At 50.7% G+C, this 16142-nt stretch overlaps 4 protein-coding genes across 4 annotated transcripts; all 4 read left to right on the top strand.

The window, feature by feature from the left end:
• Window positions 1-1889: 1889 nt before the first annotated feature.
• PFICI_14510 (uncharacterized protein) lies at window positions 1890-3986 on the top strand (the record flags this gene model as incomplete). The annotated part of the gene is made up of 1 exon (XM_007843091.1): window positions 1890-3986. One exon carries the CDS (start codon window positions 1890-1892, stop codon window positions 3984-3986), a length of 2097 nt encoding a protein of 698 aa, XP_007841282.1.
• A 643-nt stretch (window positions 3987-4629) lies between these two features.
• PFICI_14511 (uncharacterized protein) lies at window positions 4630-8284 on the top strand (the record flags this gene model as incomplete). The annotated part of the gene is made up of 8 exons (XM_007843092.1): window positions 4630-4756; window positions 4816-4863; window positions 4990-5201; window positions 5269-6460; window positions 6605-7112; window positions 7194-7395; window positions 7489-7695; window positions 7763-8284. 8 exons carry the CDS (start codon window positions 4630-4632, stop codon window positions 8282-8284), a joined length of 3018 nt encoding a protein of 1005 aa, XP_007841283.1.
• A 2375-nt stretch (window positions 8285-10659) lies between these two features.
• PFICI_14512 (beta-glucosidase A) lies at window positions 10660-13392 on the top strand (the record flags this gene model as incomplete). Its single annotated transcript, XM_007843093.1, has 3 exons — window positions 10660-10722; window positions 10787-10944; window positions 11001-13392. The coding sequence occupies 3 exons, from the start codon at window positions 10660-10662 to the stop codon at window positions 13390-13392; spliced, it is 2613 nt and encodes an 870-aa protein (XP_007841284.1).
• A 633-nt stretch (window positions 13393-14025) lies between these two features.
• Window positions 14026-16094, top strand: PFICI_14513 (uncharacterized protein; the record flags this gene model as incomplete). Its single annotated transcript, XM_007843094.1, has 4 exons — window positions 14026-15209; window positions 15296-15513; window positions 15585-15679; window positions 15729-16094. The coding sequence occupies 4 exons, from the start codon at window positions 14026-14028 to the stop codon at window positions 16092-16094; spliced, it is 1863 nt and encodes a 620-aa protein (XP_007841285.1).
• Window positions 16095-16142: the final 48 nt, after the last annotated feature.

The following is a 16142-nucleotide window of genomic DNA, read 5'->3' on the forward strand; positions in this document are numbered from 1 at the left end:
TATAGCGGAGAGAGGGGACAGCTGAGTGACGAGCTGAGACGAGACGTCATACAGCATAGTCGTCGGCCGTATCCTTAAATGCTAAATCGTGCAGAGGCGCGCAGCACCGCAACACGTCCCAAGCAACCAGCCACCTTGGACGAACTCCCCCCAATTCGTACAACGATATGTCCGCAGGACGCCCCCCTGGGAGATAATCTGCACAGAGAACCAATTGCCAAAGACCCCAATGTCGCGCCCGTGTAAGTGCCGTTGGGGGAAGCGAGAGACCCTGGCGGGCAGATAAGGTAAATTTCCTGATCGGGAAAGGCGCTTCCAGGAGCATTGCCATGTAATCAATAGACATCTGCCTCGGTGTGGTGCATAGAACTTTGCAGGGTCGTTTAACTAAACCCTATCTGGGCAAAAAGTCCAGAGATGCTGACGAACCATGTGATACGATAGGCCATCAGCATTTATGCAGAGATAAGAGCTTGGGAAAGGGCTTGAGCTTCTTTGTGTAACGCCACTGGCAGCTCTTCATGTCAAGCGAGTGAGGGGCAATATACTAGGGATCATTGAAATCCTCACAATGATCTGTACATACCGCTCATTAACGTGAGTTCTTTGAGATGACGGTTTACTATTTACAAGCCCAGCTTTAATATTCATTAGATTAGTGAGCTACTTCGGGCATGGGCTTCTGCTTTTATGCCAAAGGTACATACTACGTGATAACTTTGCCTGAATAGGTGGCGACATGAAAGACCATCGCAAGCACCACCAATGGCTTGCACAGGCTTGGGGAGCATACGATAGTTTCTTACAAAAACCATATATAGAAGTGTATAGCTCGGCATCGACTGCTAGTGGCGGATCGACACCTAGGGTTGACCAATTGCGTTACTTCAAATCTGGAATTCATATGCTATAATCAAGGGTCCCACTCCTCAAAGTTGAGCAAAATACTGCTCAGGAAACACGAAGCGCGGCCCTTTCCCAGCTTGCTCTGCATCTCCTCCTATGAATTGCTTACTCAAGGAGTCTGTGTCTTGATACTTCTTGTGATTCGCATTCAGTCGCCTTATTTGAACACTGGTGGCATAGAAACTGGCAGGAGAGTTCATCCTGGGCTTTACAGTGCTCCCTCGTCCTAGGCTAGATCGTGCTCTAAATACTCGTCAGAATGCGTCTGAATCTTCTATCCGTTCCGTGAACTTATTCTGCTTCGCTTGGAGATTTGTCACTTGCAAGATGGAAAGTAATTGCATTCTTCCAATCCAAAAGTCAAAACTTGAAACCACACCGACGAGACTTCATTCAATTCCAAAATCGTAGAATATGCATGGTTGAAGGTCGTGTACTAAGTGCCTTCCCAATTGTTCACTTCTATGCGATCGCCACCATTATCAAAATTTGACAAGCAGAACTTCTGTCAGACAACTACGTTCTTGCCACTTCGTTGTGTCCCCCCATTGAACTCCCTTCTGATGTTCAACCAACTTCCATCTCCTCTCTAGACTGTGGATCCAATCTTACGCTTGCCTAAGTCTTCCGTCGTTTCTGTTTCTTCAACATCACATCACTTTCAGCTCAAACTCTCGGGAATCACCATCATCAATACAACACATATCCCTCTGATCTCACCATCACGACGTACCTGCTGCAAGGAGCATTCCGGTAGACTGGACTCGGGGATGCCATTTCACCGTTGCCTAAGATTCTAGCACTCCACGCCACATTTCTTCAATCGTTTTTCAATACTGGCAAGAACCAAACCTATCCAATTTCCGGTGACTTGAAATTGACCAGAACTCCCACCTTCCAATTTGTCTTTCCACATTCATCCTTGAAACCTCGCACTTCAAGATTCTTACATTGGCTTTCAATCTCAATCACCAAAATCCAACATGGCGCCCCCGAAGATTCAGGTCAAGAGAAAGAGAATCAACGACAAAGAAGTCAACTCGAACAAAGACAAGGCTCCTGCCAAAAGACAGAAACAGCAGCAATCAAAGAACATTATCGACGACAATGCATCTGTCATCATTTCTTCCCATCAGAAGACCAGCCCAGTCATCGATACTCCTACGGCTGAGCAAGAACCAAAGGTTGAGAGCGACGACGGTCATGGCTTATCAGCTGAGCAGTCTGTCAACATTTCCCCGTTGACAGGAAAGAACCTGGAAACACTTTCCAGGATGGCCGGTACCAATAACCAAGCTCCTATTGTAAGAGACCCAGAGATGCAAGAGGTCCGACATATGATCGATAATCACGAAGAGCGCTTCATGTCGTTTTCTCGAGACAATGAGGCTTGGAAAGAGAGGGCTGCCACTGAAGCCAAGGACACCCGAGATCATGTCCAGAAGCAGATCAATGATTTCAGTCTTCGCATGGACAATCAGATAGAGGGGATCAAGGATTTCTTCCTGCGCACTTTTCGTTCGGAATTGAGCACCCATCCTCTCAGCCAAGACGGACAGCAGACGAGCTCATCCACCGCTCATGCCCGTCCCCAACCGCTGTCAGAAGACACACAGCATTGCTCAAACATGCTCTCTTCTCCTCGCCCCCCACTGAATTTGCACGACATCACTAGAGGCGGAGAAACCAGTGCCAATCTGCCAACCCACCCGCCTGCACACTCGGCTCCTAGCCATGTCATGGGAGGCCATGGTCAATACCAGGAGAACAATGGATCCTTCATTCCTTCTCAGCAGCACTTTGGACAGACCCTAGCTCCCATGCACATGCCTACTCCCTCTGTTGTCCCCGAAACTTCCAGCAACATGACGCAAGGCCCATGGGCTGTTCCACGGGTGTCGGACTTGTTTGCCCTCAAACCCAGTCACACCGCCGGTCACGGAAGTCTCTATCCTCAGATGGCTGCCCCTCCTCCTATCTTTCCCTCATCTTTTCACTTGAACACTAGAGGCCAAGCGTGTGAGCCACAGATTCCTCGCTATTACACCCGTCAAGCTGAACGCAATGCCGCACTTGGCCGACTTCCATTTGCAGGACAAAAGCAGAACGCTCGAACTACTTCAATGGTACATGGCTATTATGATGACTACGAAGACTGCGATGATTACGACGACGAGGATTATTGCGACGACCAGACTTACAAGGATCCAAACAGCTCAGGTATTTTGGGAGAAGTTGACGGTGCAGATCTTCAAAAGGCCGTCGATGAGCTTGGCCTTGCCTCCGAAGCTTACACTACTAGTCCCAAGTTGACCAAGGAATCGTATCAGACCCTCCTCAGAACCTTTGACTTTGCCAATATCGGATTGCTCGAGGCTTTTTCCAAGATGGATGACCGTCGACAAGTCAGGGAATATGTCATATTCTGCGATATTTCCCATCCCTCCATGTGGATCGACTACGTGATTCAAGTCAGTGAGACGGCCTACTCAATGATGGAGCATGCCCCGCAGGTCAACTACAGGCGTCTTCCGCCTCTTGAAGACAGAGACCTGAGCCGCCTACGAATTATCAGACTCAGATACGACGCTGATCTATTGAGCCCCAAGCAGTCAATCATCTTCCAGAAGTGGCGCGAAGAACACCAGCCCCCCACCTATGTTCTGGAGATTGGATCACTGGTTCTGCGACATAGGTACACCAAGAAGATGAAGGACAAGCTCCATGACACAGACTTGAGCTTGGTCATGGACGTGGTGCATCCGGATCGGCCCGTCTGGCTGATACTGCGCCCCGGATGGAAGGAATCGTGTCGCAAGACGTCCAAGACGGTGCGCGATGCAACACGTGCGTTTGACGGCAGCATGGACGACGCCAAAATTGCGTGTGTCTGCAAGGATATTCGATCGCTTCAACTCACCTGGAAACCCTCCAGCAGTCAGTCTGCCCAGCAGTATGTTGGTGCGCAATTGATGACCAGAAAGACCCAGCTCAAGGTTCCAGTTAGGCTGACGCCGCGTTCGGTGGACGTGGCGGAGATGCAGATGGCTATCCAGGCCGCCCGTGGTGATGAGAATTGAATCTGAGTCGACAGAGCGAGGCGAGAGGATGGCAAGCTCTGCGGCCATGTTGATGGAGAGCAGCCCAAGTTCGGGGCATCAGATCATGGATCAACGAATGGACAATTGCGATTTCTTTGAGGTAAACCGAAGGGCAGCAAGAGTTCTTGCGCCCAAGATCCTCGACAAGGCATTTCTGTTTTTAAAATTCGAGCGTCTGCGATTTCATCCACCGCTTCGAGCATAACTCCAATGTGCAATAGCCATAGAGAGATAGTTAACATGAAATCATGGGGAAATGAGTGTATTTCAGTATCGTAGCGAAATCTGTACGGCACTGTTGAGGCTTGAAGTATGTACTGGTCAGTGGTATTACTTTGCCTACGCAAAATCGACTCTTCCTCAAGCACTGCAAATACTCGGCGATTCACTGTATCTAGCACAGTGCAATACTGTGACGGGCAGAAACTACCCCACTGAGTATCTGCAAGCTCAAGCATGAGACCCGCAATTACCTTTAGTTCCCTAGAGTGACACAACTTCAAACGCGGGCCTATCGGCGTACTACCAGGTACTTCTACCTACCACCACATTGTTGTTGTACAATACTTTCCACCCTTTGTCGACCATCTCTACTACTTGTCCGCCTCGTGATTCTGCAATCATGTCGTTCGTGACAGTGGCAGCGGCATCATTGCCCAGTGTGCCCTTGGACTTTGAGGGGAACCGCGATCGCATCCTCGAGTCGATTCACATTGCCAAGGACAAGGGCGCCCTTCTGCGGACCGGCCGTGAGTTTGTTCCCATGGTGATGGCTTGTTCAACCTTGATAATAACTATATATAAACAGCCGAGCTCGAGATTCCTGGCTATGGCTGTCTTGATCATCACCTAGAGGGTGAGTAGTATTCTGCGACCCCTCCTTGCCGATCTCGGAAACTGACTCGGATATAGTAAACATCACTTTCTTCATGGACATGCTTTGGGAAATCATGTAATAATGCATTCTCACGATTATAGGGAGATACCTTTCTACACAGTTGGGAGGTGCTCGCCGAGATCATCTCGGATCCTGTTTGCAAGGATATGCTCATTGACCTTGGCATGGGTGTTCGCCACAGAAACGTCAGATACAATTGCCGCGTCTTGTGCACTTATAAGCAAATCTTCTTTATCCGCCCCAAGCAGAGTCTGGCCAATGATGGGCTGTATCGCGAAATGCGACACTTTTCGGCTGTACGTGTCCCATTTATTCACATTGATGCTTGGTGTCTTCTTGTCTGACCTTTATTCTTTCCCTTAGTGGGTTAAACCCAGGACCACGGAGCAATACTACTTGGAAAAGATCATTAGCGACGTGACCGGTCAAAAGACAGTCCCCATAGGTGACGCCGTGCTTTCGACTGTTGACACGGCCATTGGCTGTGAGACTTGCGAAGAGCTCTTTGTGCCCCTCAACCCCTCGACTTTCATGGGCCTGAACGGCGTAGAGATCGTACTCAACTCTAGTGCCTCACACGTCGAGTTGAGAAAGCTCAAGACACGACTGGATCTCATCTCGAACTCGACGCGCAAGCTCGGCGGACTCTACGTCTACGCCAATGCCAGCGGAGTGGACGGTGATGCTCGTATTCTGTACGATGCCAGTTCCATGATTCTTGTCAACGGCAAGGTCATGGAACAGAGCCCTCAATTCACACTGAAGCCTGTTGATGTCATTACAGCCACTATTGATATCGAAGAAGTCCGCTCCTACCGCTCCAGCATCTCGCGCAATGTCCAAGGTGCAGCTCAGCCCGACTTTCCACGCATTGAATGTGACCTCCGCCTCTCCCGCCCCGCTGAAGAGGTCTACCGCTCAGACCTGCAGCTATCCAAGGAGATTGAGCTCAAGATTCTTGATCCCATGGAGGAAATGTACCTGGCTCAGTCTGTTTTCTTGTGGCAGTACCTCTGCCGGACCAACTCTCCTGGCTACTTTCTTGCTCTCTCCGGTGGTCTAGATAGTTGCACAGTCACTGTTTTTGTATATGGAATGGCGCGTCTCGTTCTGCAATCGATCAAGGCCGGCGAGACTACCACACTCAATGATCTTCGTCGCCTCACTGGAGAAGCAGAGTTTCTACCCAAGACACCGCAGGAGATTGTCAGCAAACTCATGCACACGTGCTTCATGGGAACACAGCACTCTTCCAGTGACACAAAGTCGCGAGCCCAAAAATTGGCGCAGGAGGTTGGTGCCTTTCACTCGGATATCAACATGGACGCGACGGTCGGAGCAATGGAGGAAATAGGCCAGCAGGCTCTCAACTTTACGCCCAAGTTCCAAGTCGAGGGTGGTTCGGCAGCCGAGAACCTTGCCAAGCAGAATATTCAGGCACGCAACCGCATGGTCTGCTCGTACTACCTCGCCCAGATCTCCACCACTGCTCGCAAACTCCCCCGCTCTGGCAGCTCTTTGCTTGTCCTCTCATCTGGAAATGTCGATGAGCTATGTAAGTTATCACATCTCTTATCCGTTTCCTCTGCCCCGTGAGCTTTTAGACGGTCATCTGAGACCACTACTTGATCTATGATGTGCCATAACATTAAGCATGATGATCAGCAGGAAGAATCATGTACTAATCAAGGCTCCATAGTGCGCGGTTACCTCACAAAGTACGACTGCTCGTCGGCAGATATTGCCCCTCTCGGCTCCGTCTCCAAGACTGACGCCAAGGCTTTCCTTCGGTGGGCAGCCACCAAGTGGGATATGCCGATTCTCTACGACTTCCTAGACGCCGTACCCACGGCCGAGCTGCTGCCTCTGTCCGCAGGCGTCCAAGAAGACGAAGTGGAAATGGGCCTGACCTATGACCAGCTGAGCGCCTTTGGCAAGCTGCGCAAGATTGAGAAGCTGGGCCCCTGGAGCTGCTACGTCCGCCTGCTGGGCGAGTGGAAGCACCTCCCCGCCGCCGAGACGGCCGACCTGACCAAGAAGTTCTTCCGGTTCTACGCCATGAACCGTCACAAGTCGACCGTCATGACCCCTTCGCTCCACCTTTCTGGCTACTCGCCTGACGATCACCGTCACGACCTCCGGCCCTTCTTGTACAAGGTTACGTGGCCATATCAATTTAGCAAGATAGATAAGCACGTCAAGAGCTTGTAAATAGATGGAGAGTTCTCCAAACAATGAATAGAGAAAGAATCACCAATGATCAATACAAACTGACCTCGGGGGTTCAGGACATACTGTCCACGTATAGCAGTAGAGGATGGGGCATTGAGACTGCCCTCGCAATCCCCGGGTCTGGAGAGGCTCAAAACTCTGAAAAGTTTGCGGCTGTACCCAAACATCTCGGATAGATCAGACCCTTTGAAACGCCTCATCATCTTTGCCAGCGATATCTTCCACATCCCGGCGTTGCTGCCGCGCAACCAAGCAATTGTCAAGCAATTGAGATGTGCGCTGAAGATCCTGATGTGGCTGGCAAGATTGCGCTCAGCGGACAACACTCATCGGAACCTATAGAAGAACTAGGGCCACTTGTATATCCTCGTTTTGGCAATCTGCGCCATCTGCGGTCTGCAACATAGTCACACTCGCGAGGCGGAGCTGGCCAGTATCATCAGTGCATGTCCCGTGCCGGAGAGCCTCTTCGTCCATTTCGAGTTGGCGAAAGAGGCCGATATCGAGTCGCTGTTTGACAAGGATTGGGACCCGTCATGGAAGAATCACGATCTGTACGTGTCTACCAAGCCAAAATCTCCAAACGAAGCGTTGATCAATGTTTCTGCTACGCTGTCGTCTCCAGATCTGCTTAGTCCAAGCAATAGCCACGTCCTCTATTGTGCGGCCGGCCAACCACAGTCTTCGCTTGACGTGCCTCCCAAAGCTGGACAAGTTGCGGCATCTTGGTGTCGACTTCAGAGGTCTCTTTGGGCCTCTGTTTCATATGAGCAGGGCTAACGAGAAAGGTTTACCGGCACTGACGCCTCCCAACTTGAAGAACCTCATCCTCATCTGTGACATGGGAGGCAGCGAGACTTCGACAGCTGGGACCGAGCGCGACATGTACGAGAGTGACCTGTGCCATGTCATGAGGGGTCTCCGAGCAATGTGTAGAAAGTCTGGAAATGACTCCATGCTACGTTATATCGAGATTGCGCACGACGACTCGGCACGAAACCGCAGGTTGCTTAGGCGTGAGCAGAATTTCTGGCGGGATCATCGTGTTCAGATGGACATCACAATTCGGCCCGAAAGGCTTGATGCTCTTGTTGATCAGGCTCCTGTTGCCTCTCAGGAACAGGCTAGTCTCGCTGCACGTTTGTAGAGGCAGCAAGAAATGCTAGAGAAGGAGGATCTGGACTGAACTGGCCGTGGGTCACCTTTGACGCATATCAGAAAAGATAACCATCGGGTGCCTACGCTACAGCGGGCCAGGGGTTAGACAGCGGCACAGATGTGCCGATAAAAGCATATCTTGGATGGGAATTCATGACTGATGGTAGACTTGGGAGAAACATTCCTTTCATCGTCGGCACTGAGGACCGGGAATGAGGCGTTAAGAGTCGATGAGTTGGCCAAGTACCTATGTAATATGACACACTTTAGGTTACACAGCAGAAAGGGCTTATTCTTGTTCGTTCACACACGTATTTTCTTCTCATAGATGTAGACAATTAATCCTACACTTTATTTTGGATACTGGTCGTATTAGCCAAGTCTACCTGTACTCGGGCTAGCGAGTGCGGGGGAGGACCCAATGAGCGGACGATATCCCCGGAGAGGCGCGGGAAATACACCCCTGGAAAGCCGTACCCTCCCTTGAGGCCCCTGGAAAACGCCCCGTTATTGCCCCAGGCTCCCCAGCCTCTTAGCGCGGACCAATACTGGGTGGCGTCCGGCACATCCCCTTGGTACGTAACGTGCCAACTGACCGCTCCAATTCGTGAGGCAGTTGGTTCGACTCGAATAGCTTGAGAGCGTGGGCGGTACTGAATCATTGCAGCAGGTTCTAGTGGTTCACGCGGGAGAACATGCGGGCAATCATTAACATATCAATTGATGATCAATCTATTTCGCTACAAAGAACCGCATGTGCCGGCAAAGTGAAAACCAGGTAGACGGGAGTAGGGTCGCGTTGTTTAATTTACAGTTGTAACGCGAACCTGGGAATTGACTTCAAGGTTATTTCTATCTTAAAATATGGATCGGCAATCGGCGGCGTCATTGCCAAGGCCTGGTTCGTATTGTCACTAGGCTCCAGCGGCTCCAGTGTGCTGCTTATTGACTATGGTTAGGAAATATACTAGGAAGCGGCACATCCATTGCACTTGTAGGTTACGACTTATACATACTACAGATGAAGGACGACGTTCACCGGCGCGCCTCGCTAAGTCAGATCCTCCGGCGACGGCGTTTCTTCAAGAATGCATCGTCGTCCGTTGGGTCCGAGAGGGTGGGGGATAGAGTCCAAGAGCGAGGCTCTCGTCGGCCCCAATCATCAGACTGGTTTGGTGGTCAGGGTCTCATGATGCTGTGTCGTCATGAACTCGACTCAACCCCTGTCATTTTCCTTCTCATCCCATCCCATCCCTTCCCCAACCCCGCAGAACCTCCAATCCAGTATTACATGCATGTAGTGTGCGTGCAACCCATTATTCCCCTCATACCACGGCACGCTGTCACGCTGGCACGTTGGCCAACTATTACCACCACATGGCTGATGGTAAATGGCAAAAGTTCGGAGTCGCTTGCTGTCCTCGCCAAGATGTCCTGCATGTCCTGGAGGAGGGGGGGACAAGTACCCGGTGTCTCGGCCAGCCAGTCGGAAGAGTCTTACACGAATGTCTCATCGGCCCTTTAGCGAATCTCTTGCATGAGAAGATTCTTGGGGATCGCGAAACCTGCTGGCGACCCCAGCAAAGGGAAAGAGAGAGAAAGAACAACTTCTTACCACACATCTTCCCGGGTCTGGGCCATTGGCTTATTAAACTCCATGTTCTTGCGCTGGTGGTTTGGAAAAGCAAGATCAAAGTATATATAGAGAAGACATACGCTTTTGGAAGAATAGAGCTTGCACAAGTCTTCACCCTGGAACAAATTTGGAAACGTCTACGAAGTGAGGAAACAGTTATGCACCTGCACCAGGTGATGCAGTTAACCCCTACAGTAGCGGCCAACGCAAAGTGCAAAGGCGGTAAACTTAATCGTTGACAAAAGTCATCGTCGTCTTTTTGGTCGTCTTGGTCCGCTACGTTACCCACTGTCAGTCCACCAAGCCTGGGGGGAGAATCAAGTCAAGTTGGGGCAGTTGGGGTTCGTGGAGCTGGCAGAGCGGAGAACCCTGCAAGTGCAGGAACGGGCGCAACAGTGATGGGCTTTAGCAGCACTTGATCGCCCTAGATTTTTTTTCCTCCTTGGCAAGAGAGACCCCAAGCACCAAGCAGCCAAGCAGGTACTTTGGACCCGCGCTGCTGAGCAAGTAAACATTTCTGAGTCTTGCAGCAACATTTATTTAACGGGTCACACCGCTGCCTCTCGTGACAATGATGCGCTCACTTATTAGTTTTTCTCACGGCTTGCTCCTCTTCCTGCCGGTCATACTCTGCAAAGAGTATCTTGTCTTTCAGTGATTCTGTTCACGTTCTATAACAGTGTTACTATACGAACCTGAAGAAGAGCTCTCCACCACGAGACAGCAGCATGCGGTACTCATTGCTTGCTGCCCTCGTGGCAACTCAGAGCTCGGCTCTAAGTGTGCATCCTGTAAGTTGTGCATTGGCGGAAGGTAATTGGATTATTTGGTCATATTCCTAACAGCCCGTTATAGCTTGACACTCGCGATGACCTCTCTACATCGCCGCCTGTCTATCCCTCTCCGTGGATGAACCCGCAAGCCATTGGCTGGGAAGAAGCATATGAAAAGGCAAAGGACTTTGTCTCTCAGCTGACCCTGACGGAAAAGGTCAACTTGACCACCGGTGTTGGGTAAGTAGTATATCGTACTCCAGCCACTCTTACACATGAAATCTGACCACTTGTAGATGGCAAGGAGAACAATGCGTCGGCCAGGTCGGCTCCATCCCGCGACTCGGCTTCCGCAGTCTGTGTATGCAAGACTCTCCCCTCGGTGTACGATTCGGTGACTATGCCTCGGCTTTCCCGTCGGGACAAACTGTTGCGGCGTCCTTTGATAGGGATCTCTTCTACCGACGCGGTCAGGCCATTGGTGCTGAACACAAGGGCAAGGGCGTCACAGTGGTTCTTGGTCCAGTCGCCGGACCCATTGGTCGCACTCCCGAGGGTGGAAGAAACTGGGAGGGTTTCTCTCCCGACCCATGGCTGACTGGTATCGCCATCTCCGAGACGACCAAGGGTATTCAAGATGCTGGTGTGATTGCTTGTGCCAAGCACTACATTGCCAATGAACAGGAGCACTTCAGACAAGTCGGTGAGAGCAACGACCGGGATTACAATATCACCGAGGCTCTGTCTTCCAACATTGACGACAAGACCATGCATGAGCTCTACCTGTGGCCGTTTGCCGATGTGGTACGGGCTGGTGTGGGCTCCATCATGTGCAGCTACAACCAAGTCAACAACTCGTACGCGTGCCAAAACTCAAAGATGCTCAATGGATTGCTCAAAGGCGAACTCGGCTTCCAGGGCTTTGTTATGAGCGACTGGCAGGCTCAGCACACTGGCGTTGCAAGCGCCGTAGCGGGACTGGACATGACCATGCCTGGTGACACCTCATTCAACAGCGGACTCAGTTTCTGGGGTACCAATCTGACTCTGGCTGTCATCAATGGAACTGTTCCAGAGTACCGCATTGACGATATGGCTATGCGCATCATGGCCGCCTTTTTCAAGGTTGGACTTGAGCTGGAACAACCCCCGATCAACTTTGACAGCTGGACCCTGGATACCTATGGCCCGCTCCATTATGCTGCCGGTGAAGGGTACCAGCAGATCAACTGGCACGTCGATGTCCAGGAGGATCATGGCGCCCTGATCCGAGAAGTTGCTGCAAAGTCTACAGTCCTGCTCAAGAACAATGGCGCTCTGCCTCTCAATAAGCCCAAATTCCTTGCCGTCATTGGCGACGATGCAGGCCCTGGTGCTCTGGGACCCAATGGCTGCTCTGACCGCGGTTGTAACTCTGGAACCCTCGCCATGGGCTGGGGCTCTGGTACCGCCAACTACCCCTACCTGATCACGCCAATCGATGCACTCAACATCCAGGGAGCAGACGACGGTACTCGTATCGAGGCTGTGCTCAACAACTCGGCTTCCGACACAATTCTCAGCCTGGTTTCACAGCAGGATGCCACAGCGCTAGTATTCGTCAATGCCGACTCTGGAGAAGGCTACATTGCCGTTGATGGAAACGAGGGTGACCGCAAGAACTTGACACTCTGGGGCAACGGCGACGCGATCATCAAGAACGTCTCGTCTGTATGCAACAACACCATTGTCATCATTCACTCTGTTGGTCCTACTCTGGTTACTGATTGGTATGACTCGCCCAATATCACTGCCATTGTGTGGGCTGGTCTTCCCGGACAGGAGAGTGGTCGCTCGCTTGTCGATGTGCTGTACGGCAAAGTCAACCCAGCCGGCAGGACCCCATTCACATGGGGTGCTACCCGAGAGGACTATGGTGCTGATGTCTTGTATGAGCCCAACAATGGTAATGGCGCACCTCAACAAGAGTTTTCCGAGGGCGTCTTTATCGACTACCGCTCGTTCGATGCCAAGAATGCCACGCCAATCTTTGAGTTTGGTTTTGGACTGTCTTATACCACCTTTGAGTACTCTGACCTTGTTGTTGAGAAGAAGTACCCCACAGAGTACACTCCTACGACGGGTGAGACGGCCGAAGCTCCCGAGTTTGGAAACTTTTCGACCGATCTGAACGATTACCTGTTCCCAGTGGATGAGTTCCCGTATATCTGGCAATACCTCTACCCTTATGTCAACACCTCTTCCTCGGCTGAAGAAGCCTCGCAAGATCCCGACTACGGCCAGACAGCCGAGGAGTTCCTTCCAGCTGGCGCCATCGATAGCAGTGCCCAGCCACTTTACGCTGCTGGACCAGCCGCCGATGCCGAGTCTGGTGGAAACAGTCAACTCTGGGATGAGCTGTATACCATTACCGCACAGATTACCAACACTGGTGATATTGAGGGTGATGAGGTTCCTCAAGTCTACTTGTCTCTCGGAGGCCCCGACGACCCGGCCGTGGTTCTGCGCGGCTTCGACCGCATCACCATCCAGCCTGGCGAGACAATCCAGTTCAACGCTTCTCTTGCACGGCGCGATGTCAGCAACTGGGACACGGCTAGCCAGAACTGGGTCATCTCCGAGTACCCCAAGACCGTCTACGTCGGACCCAGCAGCCGCAAGCTGACGCTTAGTGCCTCGTTGGAATAGAGGGGACGGTAGAGACTTACAGCAAAATATCCCGTCGTGGGCATGATGAAATGATCAATTGGCGAAGCGTTAAGACTTCTGATGTAAATATTAATTCTTTAAATCTTAATGTCAATCCTTAGTGACTCAGAGTGGTGGTGCCCATCAAGTGCCGTGATATTCAACAGTCATAGTGATCGCAAATAGCCTGCGGGTACACTTCATAGCCATTTTACGAGAATTCTGCACGTAGCGTTTATAGTCTCCCAACCATATGTTATTACCAGGGATTGGAGTGAACTTCGATTGGTTTAGTCCATTAGTATCGCAATCATGTCCTGAAACCCCAACTTTGTCTAGTATTAATACATATTGACTGGTGGCACAGTGGCCACTGACGCCTCACACTTTTTCCACAATGGTTCAGGCACCTAGTACATGTGCAACCCCAGATATGCACCGCCCCGGAGTAAGAGCGGATCACATGATTTTGTTGGGCGCCTGCATACATACCTTGCATCTCAGCCTGATCACCATTATGACACGAATCCCAGCTGCCTTGATTCTTTTTAACTCGAGGCATTCCGCAGGCTCGCCTAGTCAAGGCATCGAGCATGTCATCACCGCAACGATATCTCAATTCCAGTTGTTGGAATGGCTTCAACAGCTCCGTATCAGCACACCCCGCTAGAGTATGAAGACTCGATTCGAGTTCTCCGACTCTTTCCGAGCTGTGATCCCGAGGACCCCATCAGGGTAGAACTGCTGCCATGCCGACTGGCAAGAATCGAGCCCGAGTCTTCCGTCGACTCCGACTCCGACTCCGACGCCTTAGGAAAAAAGATCGAAGTGAAATTTGAATCGATGCATTATGCCCATACTCGTTTCAAACGACAAACCGAGATCGAGTACGAAGCCTTATCCTACACCTGGGGAGATGGTTTGGACACAGTGCCTATCTATCTTGGCGAGCATGCTACAGCGTCTTTGCAAGTCACTCGCAATTGTTTCAATGCGCTCAAGGCTCTGCGCCAAGACGACGAACCGCGACACCTGTGGATTGATGCCATCTGTATCAATCAGGGCGATGATGAAGAGCGGTCAGTTCAAGTCCGAGGTATGGCAAAGATATACGGCAGTGCGTCGCGTACCGTCATTTACCTTGGCGAACACACATCAAGCAGCCGTATTCTGTTCCAATGGGCCTTTAAAGAAGTGGCTCTAAGAGCGGAAAGATATGGTGCTGATGATGACGGCATCAAGCATATTTTTTTACAGAAGCCAGAGGAAGAAGTTTTCAAAGCAGTACGCGAGCTGATTCAGCGACCATGGTTTCATCGGATTTGGGTTCTCCAGGAGGTGTTCATGAGTAGGAAACGGTTTCTTGTTTGTATGCGAGACATCATTCCCTGCGCAGTTTTAAGAACTTTTTGGTCCTTACGCTACCTCACCTCGCCCAGACCTTCTAGGATTATTCCATACGCCTTGCTACCAGAGGCATTTTCCGAAACCCGAAGTGACTTCTGGCAGAATCTATGTTATCATTTCGAGTGGTCAGGAGAGTTTTTGGCTAGTGATAGTCGAGACAAAATTTTCGCCCTGAAGGCTCTCCTTGGACCACAACAAGATGAACTCGACCAGTTCATAGACTACGCGAAGACATTCGAAGAGATTTCCATCAAATTAGCGACGACACTTTTCCAAACTCTGGGACTAAACCTGCTAAGCATGGTGCGGCAGGGTCATGACCTAAATATGCCTTCTTGGGTACCAGACTGGTCTCATATCGGGAGATTTTGTTCCAGCGGACACAGCTCATATGACGAATATATTTCAGGGTGAGTCTCATTGTGCGGAGAAAAGAAATGCTCTGTTTGCACTTGTCAGCATGGACCATGGAATGACGCCTAATTCTGTCTGGCAGGCACCTTTGCACCGATTCTAACCGGGTACGATTTGAAGGCTGCCGAATCAGTCAGATCAGCGAATTGGGTGATACTTTTCTATTCCGAGATGCCAATGATATGGACCAACAGCTGGTGTCTTTCGCCCGTCTAATGCGATTCGAAAGGACAGAAAAAGGTGCGGGAAAGGATGATTTTGAGTCTATCAGGAAGTATTTCCCCGAAAAGATTCTAGAGGGTATGTGTTTCATTGCTCTCCAAACTCTTATGATTACTTCATGATTATTTGTTGGAATAACACACAACTAGCGTTATTGAGTCTAAGTCAAAAGGGCCTTGCACGATTTCTTCTACACGACCGGGCAACCTATGACAATGGGTATACTTTTCGTTTAGATGGCCTTGTAGGTTGTGTTCCAATTCCTGAGTAGCCGCATCTAATCCTCGCATTAGGAATCGAGAGATGAGAATTCGTTGCAAACCATGCACCGAGAGGCTATAAAGGACGTGCTCCTTGAACATCGCATATTTTTGTGCACTGGGACCAACCTCGTGGGGTTAGCGCCTAGTAATGCGGCGAAAGGAGACATTCTTGTCCACATACAAGGCGCCAAGGAGCCATTTCTATTGCGCCCAGTACAAAATGGTCACTGGCGTCTTATTGCTGGCAACTGCTTCACTATGTATTATGAACCACATGCACTGGATCGATGGCAAATAGAAACCAAAGATATAAGAGAACACGACTCAGGCATGGAAATGGAGGTATTCGACTGGTTTACGCGACAGGGCGAGGGCGAGGAGTTTATCGTGATTTGACATACCGACACTCTGGAGATAGTCATTCTCGCTGATCCTGGGTCTCAC

This window comes from Pestalotiopsis fici (assembly GCF_000516985.1).
Source record: "Pestalotiopsis fici W106-1 unplaced genomic scaffold PFICI_Scf_13, whole genome shotgun sequence".
NCBI lineage: Eukaryota > Fungi > Ascomycota > Sordariomycetes > Amphisphaeriales > Sporocadaceae > Pestalotiopsis > Pestalotiopsis fici.